Below are 27,655 nucleotides of genomic sequence, written 5' to 3'. Positions count from 1 at the left end.
CATATGGTAACATAAACAAATACATATTGCAAATGCTTTTTTTCGAACCGTGCCTGTAACGCGGCTACTTTTAAATATACGTTGCGTATACTTTTTTACTGAACAACATTCCAATATCTCCTAACGACTGGTAAAAAATATATATACTGCAGCCTACCAGGAAAAGTTATTGATCGCCTTTAACTTAAAAGCAGCGTTTTCGCTCCGCCGCTCGCCCCCCGCCGTCCCGTTTATCTCAAACCGGTATCCCACAAGACGCGGCGAAACCGGGTGTGACGTCATAGCATCCCGCGATGTAGTACAGAAAACAAATATAGTTAAAACTCTTCTAACTTTAACTAGAAAATGAATTACTAAGCGAAAATATTATAAACTAAATAACTGCCATAAAGGCAGCACAATGCTTTTCTTCGAGTGTTTTCCATGTTGATGAGGGTGAGTACAAATGACTGATTTACAATAATTTAATTGTGAAAGTGCGCTTGATTTATCGTACAATTTCATTGGACCTCTGTGAACTACTCATCAATTTTATTGGTCTACTGTTATGAGGCAAAATGTTTTTGGCGGCATGAAAAAAATCATGTATTAGCCGCTCCGTATTAAAGGCCGCAGAGTTCAAAGCTGTTCAAAATGTGGGAAAAAAGTAGCAGCTTATAATCCGACATCTACGGTACTTGGCCGAATGAACTGTGTTACCCTTGTGGCCGGGGCTCACATACACAAACTAGGACACGTACAAAGAACATGCTGGGCAAACAAAAACAAATGGACTTTACAGGAAGTGAAAAAGATAAGTTGCAGTTTCAAAAAGAGCACTAATCTACATGCTGTTGATGAAAAATCTGACAATAATGAGAGTGACATGGGACTGAGCAGTCTAGAGATTTACAATGTGAAAACTAGCAACAGACAAGCAATATGGCTTACACCAGAAGTGAACGTCAAATTAATTAAAATGGAATTGGATGCTGATTCAGCTGTTTCAACCATTCCACAAGATGAGTTTGAACAGCATTTCAAAGATGCTGTACTGAAGCCTGTGGATATCTAACTAAGAACTTGTATTGGAGAAAAAATCATTTCTGTGATCTTTCATAACAGACATTCGTAACAGTGAAATACAACAACCAACAAGTCAAACTGGGCTTATACATGGTAAAAACAGGAGGGCCAACATATGGGGTTGTGAAATGTGGCTTGGTTTTAAGCTGGAAGGGAAATTAAGGTTATTACATGAACTTCTTGTGGGAGTCAAAAAGTTGCTTGTAAACATGGAGCCACAGGAGAGGGTTAGTCAGATGATGTTGTGGATGAAAAAAACAAGTCGAAAGATCAGATTGTAAAGGGAGCAATAGAAGGATTAATGAGAGGATACTTCAGTGAACAAAATGTACCTTCCCAAGATCAAAATGCACAAACTAGAAAGAAGAAAAAGGAAAAGAAAAAAGGAGGATTACATAAGTGCTACGGAAATGAAAGAGGATAAACAACACCTAATATAACCATATAACATATAACAATTACAGCACGGAAACAGGCCATCTCGGCCCTTCTAGTCCGTGCCGAACGCTACTCTCACCTAGTCCCACCGGATTGCTCAAGGTATTACAAATTCAGAGATACAAGAAACTAGAAGAAAAAGGAAGGTGAGAAAAAGGAAGACAAGAAGTTGAACAGGAGAGAAGCAATGATCAAAGTAGATTCAGTTCCTGCAGTTCCAGAGTTAACTCCTACAACCACCACAGAGGAGGCCCCAGACCCCAGATTGTTTACAAAGCCATAAGTCTCAGCTGCCAAGCACAGTGATCCTCCTCATCAGGAAAGAAGTTATCCCACAAGAGTAAGAAAGCCTCTACAGCAATTAAATCTTTAGGCCTAAATGGGACAATTTAAAATTTACTATGCTATGGATGCCTATATAGCAGTTATTTATTTATTTATTGGGACACAGCACAGAACAGGCTCTTTCAGTCCTTCAAACTGTGTTGTCCAGCAACCCCCGACTTAATCACAGGACAGTTTACAACGACCGATTAACCTACCAACTGATACATCTTTGGACTGTGGGAGGAAACCAGAGTACCTGGAAGAAACCTACATGGTCATGGGGAGAACGTACAAGAAGGCAATGAAAGCAGTCTGATAGCTGCACTAGTTGTCAGTACTGATTTTGTTCATTTCCAGTCAATCAAAAGAACCCAGCAACGTTCACTGGATGAATTCCTCTGTTGGTAACTATTAGGAACTAATACAGTTTTATAGTACTGTAGTAGGATTGGTAGTGTTCTAATTTGTTCTGCATTTCATTTAGACACACCATTCGTTACTTGGTTAAATAGCAGTTTTCTTTTTTAAAAAAAAACATTTTCAACTATTTCCACGAAACGTCAGTTAATTGGGGCAGACACTTACTTCGGTCAAAATGTACTGGTCGCAATGTGTCCCAATTAACCGGAAACCATTGTCTATATAAAATCAAACTTGTTTACCTGTGCTCTGTCACGGACATTCTGGCCAGCATGTAGTACTCCACCACTACTTATTACTGTAGTATATAACGTGTATCCGTAGGACTGCCCACTTCCATTGTTTATTGGCAGGTTCTCCATATTGATTGGTCTTTCACTCCTGATTGACTACAAAGACAGATGAATACATAGTAGCTTTAATAAAAACAATCTACACTCAAAATAATAATTTTAGCATAATGAAATCTCCCAAAGCACTGTATTGACATACAGGTGTCCCGTGCTTTACGAAAGTTCGCTTTTACGCCACTTCGCTTTTACCAAAGACCTACATTAGTACCTGTTTTCGCTAACCGAAAGATATCTGGAGGATTTTCGCTTTTATGAAAAAGGCGCCTGCTTTAAACTTGTGTTTACCCTGAGAAAGACTACCGTGACCGTGAGGCCTTGCGCGGGCAGATGTGTGCACATGCGTGTACGTGCTGATTTTTTTTCTACAAATCAGTTTTTGGCTAAATCCCGATTCTGGTAAGTGAAACTACTCTGTACATACATTATTTCTATTTTATATAGGCTGTGTATTTATCATATCATTCCTGCATTTACTATATGTTAGTGTTATTTTAGGTTTTATGTGCTATTTGGTATGATTTGGTAGGTTTTTTTTGGGTCTGGGAACACTCAAAAATTCTTCCCACACAAATTAATGGTAACTGCTTCTTTGCTTTACACCATTTCAGCTTATGAAAGGTTTCATAGGAACGGCCTACTTTCAGATAGCGGGGGAAACCTGTATTATCAAACAAAAATCTGAAACCCATACAGATTGAGAAAAGGGCACATAGCCAAAGACTTGACCACAAAGTTCAAAGTATGTATACATTATACAATCTTGCGATTCGTCTCCTTCCAGGCAGTCACAAAACAAAGAAACCCAAAAGAACTCATTTAAAAAAAAGAGACCATGAAGCACCCAATGTGCAGAGGGGGAAAAAACAAACCGTGCAAACAAAAGTAAGCAAATAGCCTTCAGAACGAAAGTGAGCCCTCAGACATGAAGCCAGGCAAAGCTGCAGCCAGTGCAAGCCACAGCTTCAGCTCAGTGCAGAGCTCAGTAAACACTGCAAAGCAGCGAGCAGAACCGGCCCGACCCTCGCCCCTGGTCCCGACACCCTTCCTTTCCCAAGGCAATGGTTATAGTTATAGAACATCTTAAATGAACAAACAAAACTTCAGAGATATAATTCCCGAGCTCAGCACCAAAGCAATTCCATGGGATTAAAATCTGAAGAAGTGCAAAGGACCAGCATCCAAGATACAAGAAAGATCTTGAAATATGAAAGCTTGTTAGAAGTCATAGGAATAGCCAAGATCTGGGGCTGGAGGATGGCGAAGAGGTTACAGAGCAACAGAGACATTAAAGCAAGGATGAAACAGGAGCTTCTATAGATCCAAACATTTGCAATTGTTTCAAACCTTTGACTTGTCCGTCATTCGATCCCAAGGGTTAACCAGTAAACCAGTACATTTAAAACATCACACTGAAAACTCAAGAATTTTTTGTAATTGAACCCAATTGGCTTGCATGTTAAGGCCCTTCATGCTGTGGTACTAAGCCAGCTAAAACAGCACACATTCAGTAGGGGAACAAACAGAAATAACCTGAAATAGCATTAATTCAATCCTCTTCAACAAACCTGGTTAATTGCCAAGTACTAATCGTCAAGTAGCAACAGACAACAAACGCACAAAAACTTTAAAATCACCTGACTTGCTAAATGGTTGAGAACAAAAAAAATGCACTGTAATGTTCCTAATGAGTTGGTTTCTTCATTAATTCTATTGTCCTACTTCATTACAATATCTTTGTATTCTCTTTAGGCCTAAAATGATTGATTATCCACAAGATCCTGGGAAGCAGAATTCCAAAAAAATCATGCATTCCAAGTTAAAAAAAACCTGACCTCAGACCTGCATAGCTAATACTTTATCCTGAAACTATGGATCTAATACTAAGCTTTCAGCAAGGCAAGATAGTCTCCCAGCAAACAGCCTGACGCACTAAAATGATATTGTCTAGAAATTCAACAGCAATATACAACCACATTATACACTGTAAAAAATACATTAATTTCCCCACTCTACATAAATATTTATCATAAATAAGTCTCCAAATGTATAACCAAAGCAAAATTTTCATATGGTTTTACTTAATCCCCACCACACTTTCAAGCAAGACAACTGCCACTATTTGTCTTGCTGATTGCCTTCTGTACAAGACCGTAAGACACAGGAGCAGAATTAGGCCATTTGGCCCATCGAGCCTCATCTGCCATTCTATCATGGCTGATTTATTGTCCATCTCAACCCCATTCCCCTGCCTAACCAAGAAGCTATAAAACTCTGCTTTAAATATACCAAATGACTTGGCCTCCACAGCTGTCTGTGGCAATGAATTTCACAGATTCACCACTCTCTCGTTAAAGAAATTCCTTCTCATCTCTGTTCTAAGTGGATGCCCCTCTATTCTGAGGCTGTACCCTCTGGTCCAAGACTCATCCAATACAGGAAACATCCTCTCCACATCCACTCTGCCTAGGCCTTTCAATATTCAATAGGTTTCCCCTCATTCTTCTAAACTTCAGTGATTAAAGCCTTCACAGCTTACTTTGCCTCCATTTCTGATTAATACATTGGCCGATATAACACATCCATCTGTAGACCCTACCAAATCACTTTAAATGTTGATATCTCTTTGCAGCCTCTTTGACCTCCTTACTTTCCCAACAGCTTCCTAATGTTTACAAGCCTGGCTGCATTGCTCAACCAGCCCATGATGCATTACAATGGATAAAACAAACAACATTTATTGCTGGTAAATGTATTATGTTTCGATGAATCAAGCAAACTATTCACAAAATCAAGGACTTTCTGTTGTGCAAACAAACAGCTGCATTACCAATCATTCAGATACTGTATATCCACATATTTAGACTATTCAGTCACCTACATGTTAATCCCTATGAAATATATAGCAATGTGGTCAACTGACTCACAGTAGATAAATGCTACTGGATGTGACTGAAGGTAAGAACTAATCTTAGACTGGGGAATTTAACTTCAGAGCAAATCTAAAAGTGCACATTTCAAGCTTCGTAAAGTTTATTTTTTTGTTCCTCTTACATTAGAAAATCCAGGCATTAGAAGCTTGAAATGTTGATCATTTCAACATTTCCGATTTTCAAAGATATAATGCATGTATGTTATGATGTCCCCTGATACTTCCATTGCATTAACTTTCCTCTCAATTTTAGTTTATTCCCCCCAAACCGTTCATCATCTGAGAGACCTGGCATACGTTTACATTTTAAAGTGATGTAGTGAGAATGCAATGAAGTTACATGCCAGAGTAAATGTCAGGGCACTTATTAGAAAGTCTCATCTCAGGAGGCACATAGTTCCTATATTTGAAACTCGTTTAGGAAGAACTGATTGGTTAATAGAACACAGAATAGTACAGCACAGGAGCAGACCTTTCGGCCCACAATGTTGTGCTGAATCAGTTAAAAAGTAAATTTGAAAGCCCCAAAAACTAATCCCTCCTACCTACACAAATGTCCATATCTCTCCATCTTCCTCACATTGATGTACCTATCTAAATGTCTTTTAAAAGCCTCTAATGTATTTGCTTCTACCACCGTACCAGACAGCACATTCCAGGCATCCACCATTCTCTGAGTAAAAAAACTTACCCCTCACATCCCCTTTGAACCTACCCACTCTCACCTTCAATGCAAGACCTCTGGTTTTACACCTTTCTACCCTGGGAAACAGATACCCCCTATCTACCTATGCCTCCTATAATCTTGTAAAACTCTCCGATCTCCCCTCAGCTTCCGCTGCGCCGATGAAAACAATCCAAGTTTGCCCAGCCTCTCACGATAGCACATGCCCTCTAAACCAGGCAGCATCCTGGTAAACCTCTTCCCACTCTCACCAAAGCCTCAAACATCTTTCCTATTGTGGGGCAACCAGAACTGTATGCAATACTCTAGATGTGGCCTAACCAGAGTTTTATATAAGTATTTATTTTAAAGCCAAACCGTGTACAACCTCACCTATAAGGAACCCAGTGTAAGTGCAATGAACATTCAAATTTCAAGTCTCACTTTGAAGTGATACTCCATTATGCAAGATGGAAATTAGAAGCATTCAAGTTAAAAGCAACGGTTGCCTCCAACTGGAAAATGCCATCACTTCCAATGTTTATGATCAGGACTGACTTTGCCAAACCTATTAACAACTGCATCCAATGTGTGTCAGCATCACTCACCCTGCACATTTAGGTTTAATGGATGGCTACGTAGTAAACAATAATCAACAAAATGTACCTTTTCTACCTGACCGAGTGCATCCCATAATGAAATGTATTCCTTTGGTTGAATAGGAGCATATCGTTGCTTTTTCATCATAGGTGGCATTTCAGGTATTTCTCCACCTGTGAGAAAGTGTGAGAAAATTTTGTCTAATTTTAAAATGCAACCTGTGATCTAACATAACCTATAAAAAGAGAACATATTCTGGCAAAATGCTTGACTTCACCATTAAGGATGCAGTAATATGTCTTAACAGTATGCAGTAAAGACATTGCTTTATGAAGAGAAAATCAAGTTTGACTAAATCATTAGGGTGTAATTAGTAGGGTAAAGAGTGGATTTAGTAACTCAGCATTTTCAAAAAAAAAAGCACTTGACAAAGCACCATATTAAAAGTAGTTACAGAAATATGGGCTCATGAGGTCCAGGGAAACAGTAATCCAGGTTTGGTTAAAGGATGCATAGGAATCAATAATGATCCTTCTGCTTTTCACATGTTCTGTGAATGGCATAGATGAGAAAACAAAATTTTATATGCAACGCACACAAAATGCTGGAGGAACTCAGGTGAGGCAGTATCCATGGAAAAAAGTAAGTAGTCGATGTTCTGGGCCAAGACCCATCTTCAGGACAGTCAGAGGGCAGCAGAGATCACACAGGGGGAGCAGTGAGAGAAGGTTTCACTGAATGTCTGAAGGGAAGATTTAAACTTCTTTGGGGTAGGCATCCCTCAAAGGGACTTTGCAGTGGAGTAGTATATCATAAAAATGAGAAAATCTGCAGACGATGGAAATCCAAAGCAACACACACTAAAATCTGGAGGAACTCAGTAGGTCAGACAGCATCGATGGAAAAGAATAAACAGTCGACATTTCAGGCCAAGAGCCTTCTTCAGGACTTGCATGCACAAGTTTGAAGCACTGGACAATAAGTGTAAGGAAACAGACTACAAGGGATTATGGACAAGTTAAACAAGTTGGCACGAATGGCAAATTTTGAGCAACATGAGAAAACCTGTTTGATGGAAAAAACAATATGACAGGATACATTTTAAATGATCAAAGATTAGAAAATGCTAATATGCAGTGAAACATTATGTACAATGAAACATTATGCTGGTTCATGACGTGTAGTAAGTAAATATGCATTAACAGTCAGCACCCAAGAAGGTAAATTGTATTCAAGTTGAATCCTCATAAACAAAAAGGTAGGAAGTTATTCCACGAGGATGATGCAGTATACTAAATAATTAGTCTGTGATATGCAAAAAGTACTGTGAATAGACTGTTGGTGTCAGCATTGTGCAAAAAGCAGCTATAGCATAGAATAAGTGCAAAATAATTATGCCCCATGCATAGAGTGCTTCTCAGTACCAGCCACCCAATTTCAATTCCTATTGCTGTCTGTAAGGAATTTGCACGTCATCCCTGTGACAGTGTGGGTTTCCGCTGGGTGCTCCGGTTTCCTCCCATAGTCCAAAGATGTACCAGTTAGTAGGTTAATTGGTCATTGTACGTTGACCCATGCTTAGGCTAGGGTTAAATCAGTTAATTGCTGGGCATCGCAGCTCAAAGGGCCGGAAGGGTCTACTCCATGCTTTATCTCAATAAATAAAAATAAATAATGATGTCCAAATTTTCTCTGCTAAAGCTGCCTATCTCATAGTAGCGACACAGAAAGTTAAGCAGCAATCACTAAGAAAATGGTAAATTGTGGATATTTTATTCCACCATTTCTGGGCATAATTCAGAAACAATTCGGAATTTCTTTGCAATTCATGTTTTAAATAACAAATTTCACTGTCAAGTCAATGATCACAGGCAAAGTAAAGGATGTTCTACAGAAATTGCCAGGGTTTTCGGGATTTCAGGAAACCTCTTTTTGAAACATGTTCATCTGAATTTGATGATTGAGTTCTTCTCACCCAACATTGAATTGGCTTGTTACTACAGGAAGGAACAAACAAATGCAGTCATAGTTCCACCCCCCCCCCCCCAAAATGTATAAATTTCACAAAGTAAAGAGAATTCACCCAAATACTTGCTGTAGAGTTTCCGAATTTGCACGTATTTCTCTGTGTAATCTCCTGCTTCAGACAAGGGTGCATCATAATCTGGAAAAGACCAAAATTAAGGCAAGGTGCAAGAAAATATTGTCTTATTAATTCTAGACTCTATATTAGATAGAGCAATTTCATGTAGTTCACTTCCTTTATAGAACTGGCAGTTCTGCTACAAGTTTATCTGTAATATTAAGTTCCACTTTCTCTCTCCACTCAAGGTCTAACCAGCTGGACATTTCCTGCTGCTCCACATTTCACAGATTTTATATATTCTTCTGTTTATATTCTTTTTCCAATTGCCCTCACTAATCTTTCATCAGCATATCACCACAGCATCCCTGGCCTCACTGTATCAGAGTTGTTCCCATCATCCTATCCACCTTCCACCTCCAGCACAATCTCTGCTAATTAAAATAACCTGAATACTTTTTCCTAATTCTGACAAAAACATTTCAACTGTTGACTTGTTCTTTTTCCATAGACACTGCCTGTCCTGCTGACCGATTCCGGTGCATTCACTTTTATTTTAGATTTTCAGCATCTGTGATTTTTTTTTTTATTTGTCTATGCTGTAACCCATTACCTGTCTTTCAGCCAAAGACTGGCTTAAGCAGTCCAGAACGAATCACAGGCCCCATCTACTGAGTATGATCAAACTGATATCTCCAATTCAAAAAAATCAATTGTGATTCTGATCTCAAAAATGAACAATTGCCATTCCACTGAGAAATCCAACAGCATCTCCCATAAACTTACCATAACTGGTGACATCAGCAATATAGGTGCCAAAATCCTGAGCACCATTCATAAAGCCAAAGTTAGTCCCACCGTGAAACATATAGAGATTGATAGAAACTCCTTTGCTTAAAAGAGCCTCAATGGTATTCAATATTCCTGCAGGAGAAATCAAACAAGTCTAAAATCTCTGCACGAGATAAAGTTTGGAAACATACTTATCAAGGCTCAACTACAATCTATTTCTAATGTGCAGAGGGGATTTTGGTACATATTACATGCATAGGAAGCTTAACATAAAGCCTTACATATAGCCACTGAATTACACAGCAGACATTTGTATAGAAAAACTTATTGAAGGCAGATTGATGGTTGTATTGTTGATTAGACCCAGGCTCACTGCTACCTTCCAATTGGAGCAATGACAGCCTTACCCCATTTATTTATACTTCCATAATCAATGCTTTACTTAATTTTCTTTACTTATTCCTACAAAGCTGTAAATGAGCATGCTGTCTCCAGAGATTTAATACATACCTGCACACCCTAAATCATTTGTTCCCAGGACTTCAAAGCCAACAATTGCTGCTTCTCATCAGTTATTTTCCATTTCTAGCACAATCTACATGTTTTATACATGTAAATCTTGATGGCACCTTGTTCAGATTTCTTGCATGTTGATATTTGCCCAAAACAACTAACTGTCTTTAACGTGAGGTATGTACTAATTGTTTCTTGAAAATATAGCAGTTTAAAACTCACACCATACAAAAATCATGAAAGCAAATTAGCAACTTGATAGCAACCGCGGAAAATCTGTTTAAAGTTAACATTAACACAAAGACGGAGGAAGAAAGGTTGGGAAATTATTTGTTTAAGAAGGGTCTTTTTGGAAAAAAGGATTGTTTGATCCCATGCCAGTGAGGGATAGCAGATTCCATAAACATCTGTGAAAAGGAGAAGGAGAAATTTTTGACAAAAATCATTTTGGAAATTGAGCAAAAGAGTGTCCCCATGTGATTTGGTGGAGGACTTTTTCCAGGAGCCAGCAGTGGAGTACTCCCTTTCAGGTTCAATGAAATTCCATAATTCTATTTCAACATATTTCCAGATAGTTCAACTTGTTCTGAGTGGACTCTTGTGTTCTGTCTCTGGCTTGACCCAAGTCCACTCTTGCATAATCCAGATTCACTCTTCAGCTGCATCCAGAGGAACTATCATGCTTCAAAATAAAATGTTACATCAGTTCCCCAACTTCTTTCTCATAAAAGAGCTTGCTGTACTATTTTCTACAGGAGCTATGCAGTTTCCTCTCAACCCCAACCCCCATAACCTGCATAATTTTTACCCCTCAAGTAATGCCACTGAAAGAGATTAGGCAGTAATGCCATATTGCTGATAAAAGAACTTGGCAAAGTACAAATTGATACAAGCACTTACAACTCCAACAAAAGCAGCAGAGTGCAAAACGAGACCAAAAAAAATACCCTCACAGCACCAGACATTGTGGTTTAATTTTGGGAGCAAGTGGGTTTCCTCCAGGTTCTCCACTTCCCTCCCACATCCCCAAAATGTTTGAGCTGGTAAGTTAACTGACACTGTAAATTGCCCCAACTATGAAGGTGATTGGTTGAGTCTGGTGTGGGGGAGTTAATGAGAATATCAGGAGAATTAAGTATGGCTATACTGTATGATCAGTCTGCATGGGTGGTTGATAGTGTGGACTAGAAGGGATAAAGATCCCATTTCTGTTGTGCATCCCTCTAACTCAGTGACTTTCTACGTCACATCACCAACTGGATGTAAAGTGATTTAGAATGTCTTGTGTTCGTGAAAGAAGCTACACAAATAAAAATCCTTCCCCGCTTGTTTGCTCTGCCCATGTTATCAGAAAATCTAAAATGCTTCATGCAATCATGCAGAGACAGAGACTGCAGTAATGACACTCAACTCTTCTCTCCTGGAGCAGCTCGAAGGAATTGCATTTGCTCTGATGACTAAGAATTCCACTAGGATGCACTAAACCATAACTGCTGTACAGGTTTGGGCAAAAATCTCATTTTAAATGTGGTTCTTACCGAGTAAATAACAGATTGCACAAGAAAATAATTCACCTGGGAGCCAAGAGCCAATATGACACATTTTAATTTCCTTGAAATCTGCCAGGAACTTAATGACCATGGCAAGGATTTGCTTGGCCCTTATTGTTTTGACAAATAGGTTGCAGAAAATTCACATAAATCAAAAGCAAACTAAGCAATGGAATTCTTTCATCAACTTCACAAAAACAATTTTTATTACAGACACATGAACCCAGAACAGCAAAAAATAGGCACAGTGAGAGGCTACCTGGCCTCTAAACCCATCCTGCCGTTCAATAGATCATCTGCCCCAGGTCTCTACTTTCCTTCTTTGCCAGGTCCACATGGCTCTCAATTTCCTGATCACTCCAAGATTTATTTATTTCCTCTTTAAATACCTCCAATAATGAACTGTCCACAATCATCTAGGTAGAGAATTCCAGAGAGTGAGAGGAGGGACAGGGCCAGTGAAAGACAGTGAAATTCATTCAAAATACAAGAAAAAAATCTCAAACAATTCCACGTACCTTCCCGATAGATGTGATGAGTACTGCCCCAGTGGTCAAACCAGCCACTCCAGTATTCCATTACCATCTTGGGTTTGCCAGGCTAAAAGTAGATGAGAAAAATCTAAGTACAAGATCACAATTTAAAAGACATTTTACAAGATATGTAAAATAGGTAAACTAAAATACATAGGCAAAAGTTTTCCCATAGAGCAAGCATTACTAAGGGAGGTCAACTGCTCAGACTTCCTTCTGATTATTATTCACAATAAAATCTGTTAAATTCTAAAGCTGGGTAGTAATTTGTCCCAGTTTCTTCTTTTAAAATTCGTCAGCTATTTGACTTCTAAAGGCAACATACCACATTCCAAAATATGTTCATTGCGGACACACACATAAACAAAGAACTCCCAGAATTCTAACACACAGCAATTTATTTCCTCTCCAAAACTTCTCCTTGTCCAAGAAACTGAGACCAACTGCAACATCGTTCCTCTTCCATCCTGCATTGTCCAGTAATAATGTACAAGCTACATCCCTGTTGCATCCTTGCTCATTGAGAAGACTGGTCTGTTCTAAAGGCTTTGCTGAAGGAAAGGTGCTTCAGACCAGTAACTATTCTTAATCATGCTTTGGAAATTGTCATGGGACGGTGGAAAATCGCAGATCTGGCACATTCTGAATCTGCAAAGAGAATGGAACTAATTTGTGTTAAATAACAATCTAATTGCATATTCAGACAAAATATACAATCATTTGCGCACTAAACACAAGAAACTTTAGCAGCACTACAGAAATGAGATCACGCAAGCTTTCATGCTGCTTTTCTACAAAGGCACTTGCAAAGATGAATAACAATGCACAATTTGAGACCGAGTATTATTTGTCTAATCCTCAATTTCAGTACTGGCACTGATAATCCATTCCATTTTAGTTCTTTAGACCTTGGTCAGATTGAAATTAATTAATTTTATGAATCTTTTATATGACTGGACTCATTTCCCAAAGTGAGCAAACTAGTTACTTCTTTTAAACTTTCTTTAAAAACAATGCAAGACACTGAACTAAGTTTCCAATTGATTATTCGTCCAAACACAAAATACTGCAGAAGCTGGAAATTTGAAATAAAAACTCAACATAATGGAAGAAGCTCTGATGAAAAGCTATTGATCTGAAACACAACCTATTTGTTTACACACTAAAATGTTGTCTTACTTGCTGAGAATTTTCAAGATTTTCTATTTTTATTGTAAACTATAGTTGAACAAATTAGATAGCCGTTGCCTGTTGAGCAGTTTTCAGACTATTGATAGCCCAAAATACGTGGTAGATGTATTGCTGGGGGCAATTAACTCTAGATGTGGAAGGAGAGGGAGGATGTATTAAAAAAAAAATCATTCCTTGCAGTTTAACATAGAACAGTACAGCACATTGCAGGCCTTCGGCCCACAATGTTGTGCTGACCCTCAAACCCTGCCTCACATATAACCCCCCACCTTAAATTCCTCCATATACCTGTCTAGTAGTCTCTTAAACTTCTCTAGTGTGTCTGCCTCCACCACTGACTCAGGCAGTGCATTCCATGCACCAACCACTCTCTGAGTGAAAAACCTTCCTCTAATATCCCCTTAAACTTCCCTCCCCTTAACTTAAGTTTATTTGTGAAAGTTTATCACTCCAAATTGTTGAGCTAATTCCAGCAGTCATACTGAGGGAGTGTGCAGTCAAAGTAAAGACAGGTGTGCAGCCTGATAGGTGGGTGGTAAATGGGGTATTGGTTCCTGCCCAAATGTAACAGCAGTCCACTGCTCATCTACATACTTGCACGTACTGAACTTTAAATTGCATAGAAATAAAGTAGCAAGTATAAATTAGGAAAAGGGGATCAGCTGAGTAGCAACTGAGATGATGGATATTCAACTGGTGGCATTGAAAAATAGGATGACCCTGGACTGCCTGTAATTGGTCAGGAGTGCTGCACCTACATTGCCAATGAGTCTGGGATCATATCCAGCAGAGAGGAAAGTGGGAGGCCAGCTCCGTAAGTTCTACACCCCAGGAGAAGTTTGGTGGTCTTTTGGGGCACTGGGATGCTGGTGGACTGCTGTAATACATGGGGTCATAACTGGTGGGTTGATAATTCTGCGTATTATTGGGTTATCTTTTCTGTATAGTGCTGTGGATGGTGGGGTGGAGATACGATGTCTCTACCAAAGGAGGTAGAAGGAGCTCCTTCTCTCTGCTAGCCTGCAGGTCAACTTTAGACAAGGTGACAAGGTGTAGCACCTGCTTAGCAACACCCCCCCCCCCCCCGCAGATCAGGGTCATGTGAAGCCATGAGAGCAGGTGATAGATGGTTGTAGGAGCAGCTGGTGTATGTCACAAGTCCTGATTATGCGAGCACTGACACCAGGGAGACAATCTCTGAAGAGTGTTGATAATGGCGGGGGTCACCCGTCTTGTAATGACATTGCCCAGAAGGCGGCAATGGACAAACCACTTCTGTAGAAAAATTTACGAAGAATAATCACAGTCTTGGGACCTTGATCACCTACGTCATGACGACGACGAGCGTCTGCGGGGATTATACTAGCTTGTGACCTGAGTTTCACAGTGTTGCATCTTTCAGGGGTGGAACAACGCAGTAGGTGTCCATCTTACCTTTTAAGTGAAAACTGCTCTCCAATAGTGATTGGCCCGTGGAAGGAACATTGCAGCCCTCCCACTAGCTTCCATTTAGCTGTTAACTTCACGGTGCCCGCAGAGTTTGAATCTAGTGCGTGGTAACCAAACACTCTCTGGGTTATTACGGGCTTATTGCCAGTGTCATGGGAACAGTAAACAGTGGAGGTGTGCTGCAGTAAAGAGGGCCCATGCACGCACTTTAGGTAAGTATTTGCCATGGTGCATAGGGTTAGTGTCTATTTTGTCCTGCCGCTTCAGGTGCTCAGTTTAGATAAGTATTTGTAATTGAGTTTAGATCAAAGGGTTTACTGAATGTTTAATTTCTGCCTTGTAAATAAATAGTTAACCTATTTACCAATATTGAGTCTTTTCTGTCCCCACACAAACCAAGAAACCAACGATAAATTATATCAGAGGCATGGAACAGCTTTTGTTTCAGCCCTACCTCAAGTCCCCATCTCAACTGCGCTTCAATAAGATTGTATCGTCAAATACAACTGTATTCCATCCCTCCCCGACCCAACTCGCTTTCCTTTTACAACTTCCTGGTTCACTCTTTCATCTCCACAAACACCCCCACCCCCCTTTACTGCACTTTCCCATGATGCTGCAGAAGAGGAAACACCTGGCGTTTTAACTCTTTACTCCCACCATCCAGGAACCAAAATAGTCAGTTTAGGTGAAGTAGTGATTCACTTGCTGACAACACCACTGTCATAGGCCGAATCAAAAGTGGTGACGAATCAGCATTACAGGAGGGAGGTTTAAAATCTGGCTGTGTGGTGCCACAACAACAGCCTGTTACTCAATGTCAGCAAGACCAAAGAGCTGATTATTGATTTCAGGAGAAGGAAACCGAGGTCCATGAGCCAGTCCTCATCTGCTGACTAGAGGTGGAGAGGGTCAAAAACTTTAAATTCCTCGGTGTTATCATTTCAGAGGACCTGTCCTGGGCCCAGCGCACGCAGTGCAATTGTGAAGAGAGCACGGCAGCGCCTCTACTTCCTTAAGAGTTTGCAAGGATTCGGCATTTCATTTAAAACTTTGACAAACTTCTAAAGATGTGTACTGGAGAGCATATTCACTGGCTGTATCACAGCCTGGCATGAAAACACCAATGCCCTTGAATGGAAGATCGTACAAGAAGTAGTGGATTCATCCCAGTCCATCACGGGTAAAGTCCTCCCCTCCACTGAGCACATTTACACAGAGTGCCGTCACAGGAAAGCAGCATCCATCATCAGGAAGCCCCACCACCCAAGCCATGCTCTCTTCTCACTGCCGCCATCAGGAAGGTGGTACTGGAGCCTCAGGACTCACAACACTAGGTTCGGGAACAGTTATTACAGGTGTCCCCCGTTTTTTGAATGTTCGCTTTACGACACCTCGCTGTTACGAAACACCTACATTAGTTACCTGTTTTCGCTAACAGAAGGCGTTTTCACTGTTACGAAAAAAAGGCAGCGCGCACGCCAAGCAACCAAGTTCCTCCCCCGGAACTGCATTCTAGCCGCCATTGCTTAAATACATGCCTGTGAGCATCTGTGCTTTATGTCAATTTATTTTGTGCGCCCGTTAGCAAGATGAGTTCTAAAGTATCGGAAAAGCTAAGGGTGTTACACTTAGCATAAAACTAGACATAATTAAGCGTTTCGATCATGGTGAACAAAGTAAGAATATAGTGAGTTTGGCTAAGTGTTTGTGGAAGTTGACGAAGATGATGTTGAAGAGGTTTTGGCATCCCATGACCAAGAACTGAGAGATGAAGAGCTGATGAAGAGGAAAGGATAACAATCGAAACAGAACGCAGTAGCAAACGTCTCAAAAGTGAAGTCGTCCAGGAACTGAACATGAAGCAATTGCATGAAATTTTCGCTGCAATTGACAACGCTGCACTCATTGCAGAAAAGTATGACTTTAATTATGAAAGGGTACATAGGTTTAGGGCATATTTGCAGGATGGTTTGAGTGCTTACAGAGAACTATATGATAGAAAAAATGCGCGAGGCTAAGCAGTCAAGCATACTTTCGTTTTTCAATCCTTCCACATCAGCCACAGCAGACGGCGAACCTCGACCTTCGACATCGAGGCAGGCAGACATAGAAGGTGACCTGCCTGCCCTGATGGAAACAGAAGACGATGAGATGACACCCCAGTCTCCTCTACCTCCCACCACCCCAACCTCTGACGACTCAGCCTAACACACCATCATCAGTGCGCTCGCTGTCTTCCCGATTCCGGTAAGTGAAACTACACCGTACATACATTATTTCCACTTTATATAGGCTGTGTATTTTTATGTGTTATTTGGTAGCTTCATAGCTTAAAGGTTACTGGAAAGAGTGCTTCTGCCGAGAGCGCTTGCGCCGTGTGTTTCTGCCAGGAGCGTTTGCGCCGTGTGTTTTTGCCGCGAGTGCTGCCGAGACCGCTTGCGTGAGATTTTCGCTGCGGTGGACAGTTGCTGCAATAATTGCAGAAAAGTATTCCTACATTATATAGGCTGTGTATTTATCAGATCATTCCTGCTTTTACTATATGTTACTGTTACTTTAGGCTTTATGTGTTATTTGGCATGATTTGGTAGGTTATTTTTTGGGTCTGCGAACGCTCACAAATTTTTCCCTTATAAATAAATGGTAATTGCTTCTTCACTTTACGACATTCCAGCTTACGAACCATTTCATAGGAACGCTCTACCTTCGAATAGCGGGGGAAACCTGTACCTGTCAACCATCAGGCTCTTGAGCCAAAGGGGATAACTTCACTCAATTTCACTTGCCCTATTACGGAACTGTTCCCATGACTTATGGACTTTCTTTCAAGGACTCATCAAATGCTCTTGATATTTACTGCTTATTTTTTTTTGTATTTGCACAGTTCGTTGTCTTTTGCATTCTGGTAGAAGAAAAGACAAATGGTCTTTCATTGATTCTATTAAGGTTATTATTCTATTATTGGATTTATTGAGATTGCCTACAAGATAATGAATGTCAGTGTTGTACATGGTGACATATGTACTTTGATAATAAATTTACATTGAACTTACCCTACTTCCCACATAGTGTACAGAATTTGGTGCTTACATCGTGGTCTCTTTGACACAGGAGATCCACATATAGATTTATTGACTATTTTGCAGAACACTTGCATTCAATCCGCAAGGATAACCCTCATCTTCGTTTTGCTTCTGACTTTATTTTTTCATCCCACTTCTACTCTGTCCCATCAGTCTGTAGCCACCTGCATTGATACAGCGAGGCCCAACATAAGTTTGAGGAGCAACAACTCATCTTCTGCCTGGGCTTGTTGCAGCCTTCCAGACTCGATACTGAGTTCTACAACTTAGGTGACTCGCCTTCTCTATCTGTAGCAGAACGGGCCAGCTCTTCCATCTGCAATATCAGTTGTTTGCCTTTATCCAGTAGCACAGCCTGACCTTTTGGACATGCCCTGCATTTCACAACACCGACACTCCTTTGTCATTACTCTCCCACGCTAACTCCCCTCATTTCATGGTTTTCGGGAATGAAGAATCATCTCCTCCCTCTCTTCCTTACTGCTCCTATTAATGCATCCATCATGACCTTATTTACAGCACATTCCCATGGCAACCTTGGCCTCTCAGATATTCCCATCATTCTATCCACCCCTGCTCACCCCTCCATGCAGCTTGACACAAGTTTACTTTCTTTCCTTGTCTGTTCTTGAATTTAGAAGATTGAGGGGGGATCTTATAGAAACATATAAAATTCTAAAGGGATTGGACAGGCTAGATGTAGGAAGATTGTTTCCGATGTTGGGGAAGTCCAGAACGAGGGGTCACAGTTTAAGGATAAAGGGGAAGCCTTTTAGGACCGAGATGAGGAAAAACTTCTTCACACAGAGAGTGGTGAATCTGTGGAATTCTCTGCCACAGGAAACAGTTGAGGCCGGTTCATTGGCTATATTTAAGAGGAAGTTAGATATGGCCCTTGTGGCTAAAGGGATCGGGGGTATGGAGAGAAAGCAGGTACAGGGTTCTGAGATGGATAATCAGTCATGATCATACTGAATGGCGATGCAGGCTCAAAGGGCCGAATGGCCTTCTCCTGCACCTATTTTCTGTTTCTATGTTCTGACAAAGGATCTGCAGTGTGAATTCTCAACTTTGTTTCTCTTCACACGAATGCTGCCTGATGTGCTGAGCATTCCCAACATTTTGTTTGTATTTCAGATTTCCAGCTATTGTAGTTTCATTTTAAATCTGACCTTCATAAATTATACCTGTCAATAACTAAGCACGACTTAAGATATGTCCAAAGACATACTGAAAAAAATCTTACGTCCAGATCTTTCGTTAATGCTAGTCCAGTTTCCAGCTTCTGAAAGTTGAAAGTTGGTAAAGCTATAAAGGTATCAAAATGTATTAGTGTTGTCAACAGCAATCACACAAAGAAGAAATTCACTTTTACAAATACTTTGCAGCGCAACAATACTGAATGTAGCTGGCTAGGCAAGACAATTTAGATTACAAGTGGTGAGAATGAGTTGGTCTAAGTTGGCCTAAAGAAATTCATTTCTCTTGTTCCTTCATTAAAGGTAGCTTCACAATCATCTTCTCGCGTACACCTGCTTTCTGCATAAAATCTCCGTATTTCTAATCTTATATGCACAGACCCCACATACAGTTGCATGATAATTGTTGTCAACATGAAAGAGTACCTGGGCAAAGCTGATTTAAATGAGCAATTAGGAACATCATGTTTAGGACATTATACTTTGCTGCTTCAATACATTTTGGAATGAGCCTGGTAGTTTGCAAATTAAAAATTGTTTTCTAATTTCTCAAAGAAAAATTAACTGAAGCCATTTCATACATAACAGTGGAGGTATGATTTACCTTCTACCTTGTAATCCCTGCACAATAATTATTAAAACTTTACGATATTATTCATCACCCTAATCCCCATGTTAGTGCTTACCTCCTGCAATGGATCCTTTGCTTAATCCATCCTTGTTGTCAGAAGTCATCAATAATTCCACTATTCCTCTGCTCAACAAGGCCTTTCAGGATTAAACAGAAATATATTTTGCACTGATTGTAAATACTGCTAACTAGGTCTTGAAAGAATGGCGCACAGAATAGATGCAAAGTAAAATAACCACCGTTTCAGCCTCAGTTGTTTTCGAAGCTCATATATAGTCTCCGAGAAATTCTCAAGTGGCAAGTTACACTTTGTCCTGTGCATCAGCATGGAATGTGTGTGGGTAAAGTGACCCAAAACAAACTTAGAGAAGAGGTACTGTTGTTGTTGAGTGCTGTCAAGTTGTCGTCAACTCATGACAACCCTACGGATATAGCGTCTATAGAGTTTTTGAGGTAAGATATAGCAGACCTTTCTTCCATGCAGATACTGCTGCTGCATAGGCTGGGAATGGCAAGAATGCCAAGAGCTAGATTTGTGCTATATCATAGTTATGTTTCTTTATTCTATTTAGCAAAAATCCACAAAGCCTACTAGAAACTTGCAACAATAAATGATATTGGTCGCTGACACTAAAATATTTTAGTCAATGATAAGAAAACAAGAAAACAAAGAACAGAGGTAAAAGTGAGTTACTAAAGGTTATCCTGCACCCTTTTCAGAAATTTCTTCCAGGCAGAATTATCAGAATTTCAGGGAATGCCAATCTTTCCTGCCCAATCATTAACAAAGTGAAGAAAGAGGGACAATACTTGAATTGAATTGACTATTTCTTACATCCTTCACATACATGAGGAGTAAAAATCTTTACATTATGTCTCTGTCTAAGCATGCAATCATAGTAATTTATAATAAATAGAACAGTCAGTGTAACATAGAAATACACTCAAATCAGCATGAGTTAATCAGTCTGATGGCCTGGTGGAAGAAGCTGACTTAAATCACACTAAGATATACTTTCATTCTAAAACATTAAAAAAACATTATTACCTCCTTTACATATTCCATGTACTTATCATCTTTGGCGTAGCCACCATATTCATTTTCTACTTGTACAGCAATAATTGGACCTCCCCGTTTGTACTACAAATCAAAAACACAGGGTCAGAACCTGCTCTAATTTCACTTACTTATTCCTGTTTTATTTATTTTCTTCAATTCTCTACATCCCGGGAGGTGTTGATCTCTCACTGGGGACATTTGCCAATGCTTTGTTCGACTGACTATCCTTCAGCTAGTAAGGTTAGGTAGGGAGCATCAGTAAACAATAGCTCTAGTACCACTTTCACAGCCAAGTCTGAGCTATTCTTGACCTTTCTCAGAATGTAGTTTGACTCGCTGCCCATCCAAATTTGCACTGAGAAGCCTGTGGTACATCACCAATAGCAACTGAATGCAATTGAGTAGTTAACTGAACTAGACATTAGAGAAGGACTGGGGTCATTTGTAGGCACAAAGAATTAAAGATATTATGCTCCCTTTCTTGGAGAACATTAGTAAATCATGTGTGTATTTACCATGTAGATGTGCCTCTAAAAATTGTGCACATCACAACAACTAAATAAATGGATTAGAATCCAAAGAAGGAGATATCGGAAAGGTGGACAAAAAAGGTTTGTTCAAACATCTGGGTTCCAAGATGGGTCTCATGGAAGGTTGAGAGAGTGAAAGGCTAGATGAGAAAATATTCAAATGCAAACACTACTAGCAAGTGTTGCTGTACATGCAAGAATTGGCAAATGCAGCTAATTTCCCATGGCCTCATTAATGGTTCATTCCTTTATTTACTCTAAATCTGCATTCTCAGTCACTATTTTTAAATGTTTCTGCTGATGTTTCTAAGAGCACGAAGGACCGAGTCATTCCTGAGTCAACCCCATGTCTCAGGTTACTCCATACAACAGCAAACTTTGCAGTTCTGTGGGCAAGCCATGCTCTGGGCTCTGTTTTACAGCCAACTCAATCGGCACAGCGATCAATGGGTGCTGATCAGTCCTCAGCTGGTGGATCCCGAGGCCCACCTTCTACTGTCCTTTTGGACTGCTCACCTTTTTAAACTGCTTCCGACACGCAAGTGAATTGGGCCACTCTGCAGAACCCAACTATCCCAGCATTAAGCTAAAGGCCAGATATGGGCCTTTTTTGGGCACCCCTGTAGTGTAGCAGTTAGCATGATGCTATTACAGCTCGGGGCGTCAGAGTTCAGAGTTCAATCCCGGCATCCTCTGCAAGGAGTTGGTACGCCTTCCCCGTGCAATGCATGGGTTCCCTCCCACAGTCCAAAGATATATGGGGTTGGTTAATTGGTCATAGTAAATTGTTCTGCAATTAGGTTAAGGTTAGATCATGGTTGTTGGGGGCTGAAAGGCAAGAAAGTACTATTCTGTATTGTATCTCTCAATAAATAAGAAATGTTTTTGGTTCAAAAGCAGCATGTCTAAGTTCTAATCCTAGATGGGGTGCTGTTGGCACAACTCATGCACTGCACCAAATTTTGGCTGTTGTCATCAACGAACATAAATTTTCATATGCCATAAAGCTTTGCATAAAGAAAAAAATCCTTACAAAGGAATGAGGAATACTGAATACTGTCACATGACTTCTGCCTTAACATAATTAACTTTAAAATTGCAGTGTTCAGTATAAACCTAAGGTATAGGAAACCAATCCAGTGATGTTCATCATCTAAATGTTCTTTTACAATACCAACAGACCTACAGGTTGGAAATCAAGCTTAGATGGGGCACATCAAATATCATTTGTCAGAGAAACAATCTGCCAAGTTGGTAGTGATAGAAGAATCTGTCCAATTATTACAAAATAAACCACATTTCTTAGAGATGCTGAACATCCACAGAGTAGCAAACTTAGTGAACTGGTCTGACTCACCTGAAAGGGGAGGACTTTAGGAATTAGCACATTGAAAAAAGCATCTACTGCATCAGTAAACCCAGGATAAGTTGTGCGCAGTTTCATGTTCTTGTCTCTGAGCAGCCAACTAAAAGCAAAAGGATCAGATAATAAGTAAAATTAAATATCACATACTGATCAGAATTTCCAATGACCCATGCTTTTTCCCCTCAGCATTAATACACTTAAACATAAAGAATCTATATATTCCCCCATATCTATTAACATAATAAAATCAAATATAATTATAGCAGTCAAAATATGGAGAGCAGTCCAGCATAGGATTCCACTACTGGAAAATTGTTAACACTTAAAGACAGCCTGTTGATTTTTATTTAAATAAGGTTCTAAGAGCCATAATCAAATACAATGAGTCTTTTTTTTAAAGTTATGTTAGTGCTAACACAGCCAGTTATCAGTGACCTGAATCTATAATTCTAGTTACTAACACAAAAGATTCTGCAGATGCTGGAAATCCAGAATAATACACATAAAATGCAGCAGGAACTGAGCAGGTAAGGCAGCATCCATGGAAATAAATAAACAGTCGACTTTTTGGGCAGAGATCCTTCATATGGAAGGGTGCTCGCTGGTTGGAATGGATCAGTTCCAGTGCAATCAGTACACCGAGTCTGACACAGTCAAATGTATCCTTTGTACATATAATCTACATAGTAAATTCTTGCAAATGATATGCAAACTTGCAGCACGTGAAGTAATACTCTCAATGTACTACGAGACTCAGGGCCACATATGGAAATTACAATATTGGCATAGGACCATATAATAAACTTTTCTAGTAAAATTTATAGCTCATAATTATTATTACTTTGACTAATTTTAACTATTCCTTATATAAATGAATGTATTTAGAAAATATGATTACATCCTATCCTCGTTATATGCAGGGGATACGTTCCTCGCAGTCGACGCATAGTGTGGAAACTCATAATGTGAATGATTATTTAAATGGAGAAAATAGGGATGCGTTCCGGAAGGCTTCTTAAATATGTTTTATCTGTAATTTATCCACATTTTCATACCAATACGACACAAAAGCAGTACCACAAGGCAACATTCATATTATATTTCATCAATTTAAGGTAATATTCAATGTAATAAATCATAGAAAGTTAACATACTAGGGTGTACAGTATTCACCAACAATGGCAGGTGTGTTGGCTCCGGGAGATGAGTGATTTAGCAAGCCAATATTCAAAGATTTGACTAGTGATCCATGGTTTCCTGTTAGCTGAGAAACTAACCTTGAAACCTGACGCAGTCTTTTCATCCTTACTTATGTAAGTGTGTTTCGGCATACACTTCCAAAAAAATGCCCGGTCTAGTCTGCATTAAACACCTGCTTTGGTGTGATGCCTAACTCAGCTATCATGGCCCGCAACTGCAAAGGGTAGCGTTCAGCAGCTTCGTGGTCAGCACTAGCTTGCTCACCACACACAGCTAAGTTGTGAAGCCTGTGACGATTAACAAACTTAGAAAACCACCCCCTATTTGAATTAAAGCTAACAATATCACTTGACACTTCCTCACTAGCCAGTGAACAAAGGCGACCATAAATTTCCAAAGCTTTCACACGAAGATGATCGGAACTGAGTGTTGTTTTTTTGTTTCATGCTCAATGTACAAACTCAACATTTTCTCCATTTTTGTCATAATCGAGTGACGCACTTTGGTAACAATCTTTGAAGACACTTGTGATGAATCAATCACTGCACTTTTTATTTTCTCAGCATTTTTCTTTATGCTTCTGATTGTGGACTCACCCAGGCCAAAGTAGCATCCCAGAGCTGTGTTACCTTCACCTGACGCGGCCCTGTTTATAGCTTCCAACTTTTTTTCAAGTGTTAAAGCGGTTTTCTGCCGCTTGGTTGACGGCCCAGGACTTGACATAGAATGCTTAAAAACATAGAAACATAGAAAACCTACAGCGCAATACAGGCCCTTCAGCCCACAAACTTGTGTCGAACATGTCCCTACCTTAGAAATTACTAGGCTTACCTATAGCCCTCTATTTTACTAAAGCTTAGGAGGCACAGTTAAATATTTCAAGCACAAAATCAGTGCACCGTAGGTAACAACAACAAAAATTTAAGTGCGCAAGATCGCACATCCACACACACTGCTAAAACCAATGCAAGACTGGCGGGAGTGAGACTGTGAGGCGTGCGCACGTGAATTGTATTGGCTGGAAAGTGGTGCTTCTCGTCCCAACAGCCTCGCATAACTGTGAGTTTTGGACGCATATAAGGGGAAGTTGGTAGAAATAGGTTTTACGCATAACTGTGAATCTGCATTGTCTGGAGACGCATATAACGAGAATAGGGTGTACTTATACAATTGATATCCATAAAAGAAAAAACTTCTGTGACACCAACCAAAACATTGAAGTAAACACAAAGAAATACTTTGGTTCAAAAGCTTACCAATTCAACCTCTAAGCATTTAGAAATGTGTAGATAAGCACATGAATCACTTTGTCAAAGAAGGTTATGGGCCAAGTGCTGAGCAATGGGTCAACATGGAAGGATGCTCACTAGTCAGCATAGATGAGTTGGGCCAAATGGTCCATTGCCATGCTACGCAATTATAGAACTCATCTTTTGTTATTAAAACAGCAGACGCAAAATGCAGGAGGAACTCAGCAGGCCAGGCAGCATCTATGGAAAAGATAGATAGATAGATACTTTATTCATCCCCATGGGAGACGGTCGACATTCTGGGTCTCGGTCAGAAATGTCGACTGTACTCTTTTCCATAGATGCTGCCTGGCCTGCTGAGTTCCTCCAGCATTTTGTGTGTGCTTCTCGGATTTCCAGCACCTACAGATTTTCTCGTTTGTGATTTTTTATTATCTCCATCTCCACTACTTAGTCTTGCACGAGTTCTTCTTCTACTGCCTTCAACTAAACTTTCAGCATTACTCTTTATAATACAAGAATGTTCTTGCTAATGTTGCAAATACATTTCAAAAGAGAATTATTCTCTCTGAAGAGAAGAATAAGTGTATAACCGAAACAGAAAGGATATGGCTCCTTTCTACCAACAATATTAGACTATACATATTTTATACAGATGGATATAGAATTTCTACATTTCTATACATTTTTCAGTAGCTTTGATCCAGTAGTTTGCTAATTGTGTGTACATAATCCTGCAATGGCAGAATTAGAAGGTATTTTTGGAACTGAGCCGAGAGTAGGGTGTTCAGGGAGCAGAGACAATAATACCCAGTGTGGAAACAATTCCTTCAGCCCAACTGCTTGATGCCAACTACAGCAGCCTCCCTGCTAGGCCATAACTATCGAAAGACCTCCCCTCTACGTACTGTATCTATCCAAATACCTCTTAAATGCTGCAATTTTACCCATCTCTACCATTTCCTCTGGGAGCTCATTCTATGTAAAAAAATTATATTTCAGGTCACTTTTAAATGTCTCCTCTCTTATCTTGTACCTTTGCCCTCTAGTTTTGGACTCTCAACCCTGGGGAAAAGCCTATGATCATCCACCTTCTTTATACCTCTCATGATTTTATAAACTTCTATAAGGTTACCCCTCATTCTCCTACATGTTAGTGAATAAAGATCCAACATGGCCAACCTCTCCCTATCCTCATCTGCACAGTCTCTAACTTGAAAATATCTTTCTTATAAAAGGGTGACCAAAACTGTATACAATACTCCAAAAGCGGTCTCACAACTGCAGCAAAATGTCCTTGCTCCTAAAATTAATACCCTGACCTGCTAAATGCCTTTTTCACCACCTGTCTACTTGTGGAGTTGCCTTCAGCAATTTGTACACTTGTACTTCCAAGTCGCTCTGTTCCACAACACTCATCAGTACCCTGTACAAGTCCAAATCTGACTGTGGTTTGACTGTCAAAATTGTATCACTTCAGACTGATCCAAGTTGAAGTCTATTTTCTGTTCCTCAGCCAAACTCCCTAACTGATCAAGATCTCTTTGCAATTAATTGTAACTTGCTTCACTATCAACAAGACCCCTTAAATTAGTATCATCAGCAAACTTGCTAATAATGCCATGTACTGTATATTCATACCCAAAGTCAGGGAAGATAACGGGATTCGATCAGGGAAATTGATTATGTGGATGATTTGTTGAGGAGCATTCATGGAACGAAACATAAACATGTAACCAGGTAAAGGCACACAGGAAAGTAGGTGTGAAGTGAAGAAAAGTTCAGGAATCTCAGTTTTAAAGAATAGTGCATCAGGGAGAAATTTTAATTAAACTGACTCAAGGTTTCGATTCTCGGTTTACTGGGTCATCTGATGCCCAGTTCTTATCCTACCACAAAATGCGGCCTATTTTTAGATCTACCTGTTTACATCAGCATTGATGGTGAGGTTTCAAATCTATTTTCAGCTAAGTGAACATTGCACCTTGGGGTATTATTCTGACGATTTTACCTCAGCTTGCATAACTGCAAAGGTAGCTATTTTGTTTTGTTTCAAACAAGATTCCTGCCACATTTACCTGGGCAAACCACCAAGGTCCCACTCTGAGCAGATATAAGCTCCTGGGCGCAATATTACCCATAAATCCAAATCATTGGCTAATTTGAGATATGCCCTGCAAAAGAAAGTATAACATGTTGAACCATTTTTTAAAAAAGTGGTGCCTTACAAAATGAACTGCACATCCTGCACTCACTGGAGGTTCCTGATCCTCGGTTGTTATCAAAGTGTTTAAATTCTCAAAGCACAGGTCGTGTGGTCCTTGCGCACTACCTGTACCCATACAGCAAGGAAACAAGCCCTTCTGACCACCTAGACCCATGCCGATTTCAAGCACCCAGTTACAGATAATCCCACTTTATTCTCC

General features: G+C 39.9%; 1 protein-coding gene across 1 annotated transcript in view; it reads right to left on the bottom strand.

Annotated features, from left to right (window-relative positions):
• glb1l2 (galactosidase beta 1 like 2) overlaps positions 1–27,655 on the bottom strand; it is an 80,320-nt gene that overhangs the window by 19,100 nt on the left and 33,565 nt on the right. Inside the window, exons 4-13 of the mRNA XM_073029761.1 lie at positions 27,308–27,403; positions 22,771–22,879; positions 20,872–20,964; positions 19,879–19,960; positions 19,240–19,301; positions 12,253–12,334; positions 9,666–9,803; positions 8,880–8,960; positions 6,863–6,969; positions 2,493–2,639 (exon numbers count right to left, since the gene is read on the bottom strand). Of these exons, the coding sequence (XP_072885862.1) occupies positions 2,493–2,639; positions 6,863–6,969; positions 8,880–8,960; positions 9,666–9,803; positions 12,253–12,334; positions 19,240–19,301; positions 19,879–19,960; positions 20,872–20,964; positions 22,771–22,879; positions 27,308–27,403 (997 nt within the window). The remainder of the gene's footprint in view (positions 1–2,492; positions 2,640–6,862; positions 6,970–8,879; positions 8,961–9,665; positions 9,804–12,252; positions 12,335–19,239; positions 19,302–19,878; positions 19,961–20,871; positions 20,965–22,770; positions 22,880–27,307; positions 27,404–27,655) is intronic.

The sequence above is a fragment of the Hemitrygon akajei genome, chromosome 26, assembly GCF_048418815.1.
Source record: "Hemitrygon akajei chromosome 26, sHemAka1.3, whole genome shotgun sequence".
In the NCBI taxonomy this organism is placed as follows: Eukaryota; Metazoa; Chordata; class Chondrichthyes; order Myliobatiformes; family Dasyatidae; genus Hemitrygon; species Hemitrygon akajei.
The sequence above is the reverse complement of the archived record's forward strand: the minus strand, read 5'-3'. Positions and strand labels throughout refer to the sequence as shown.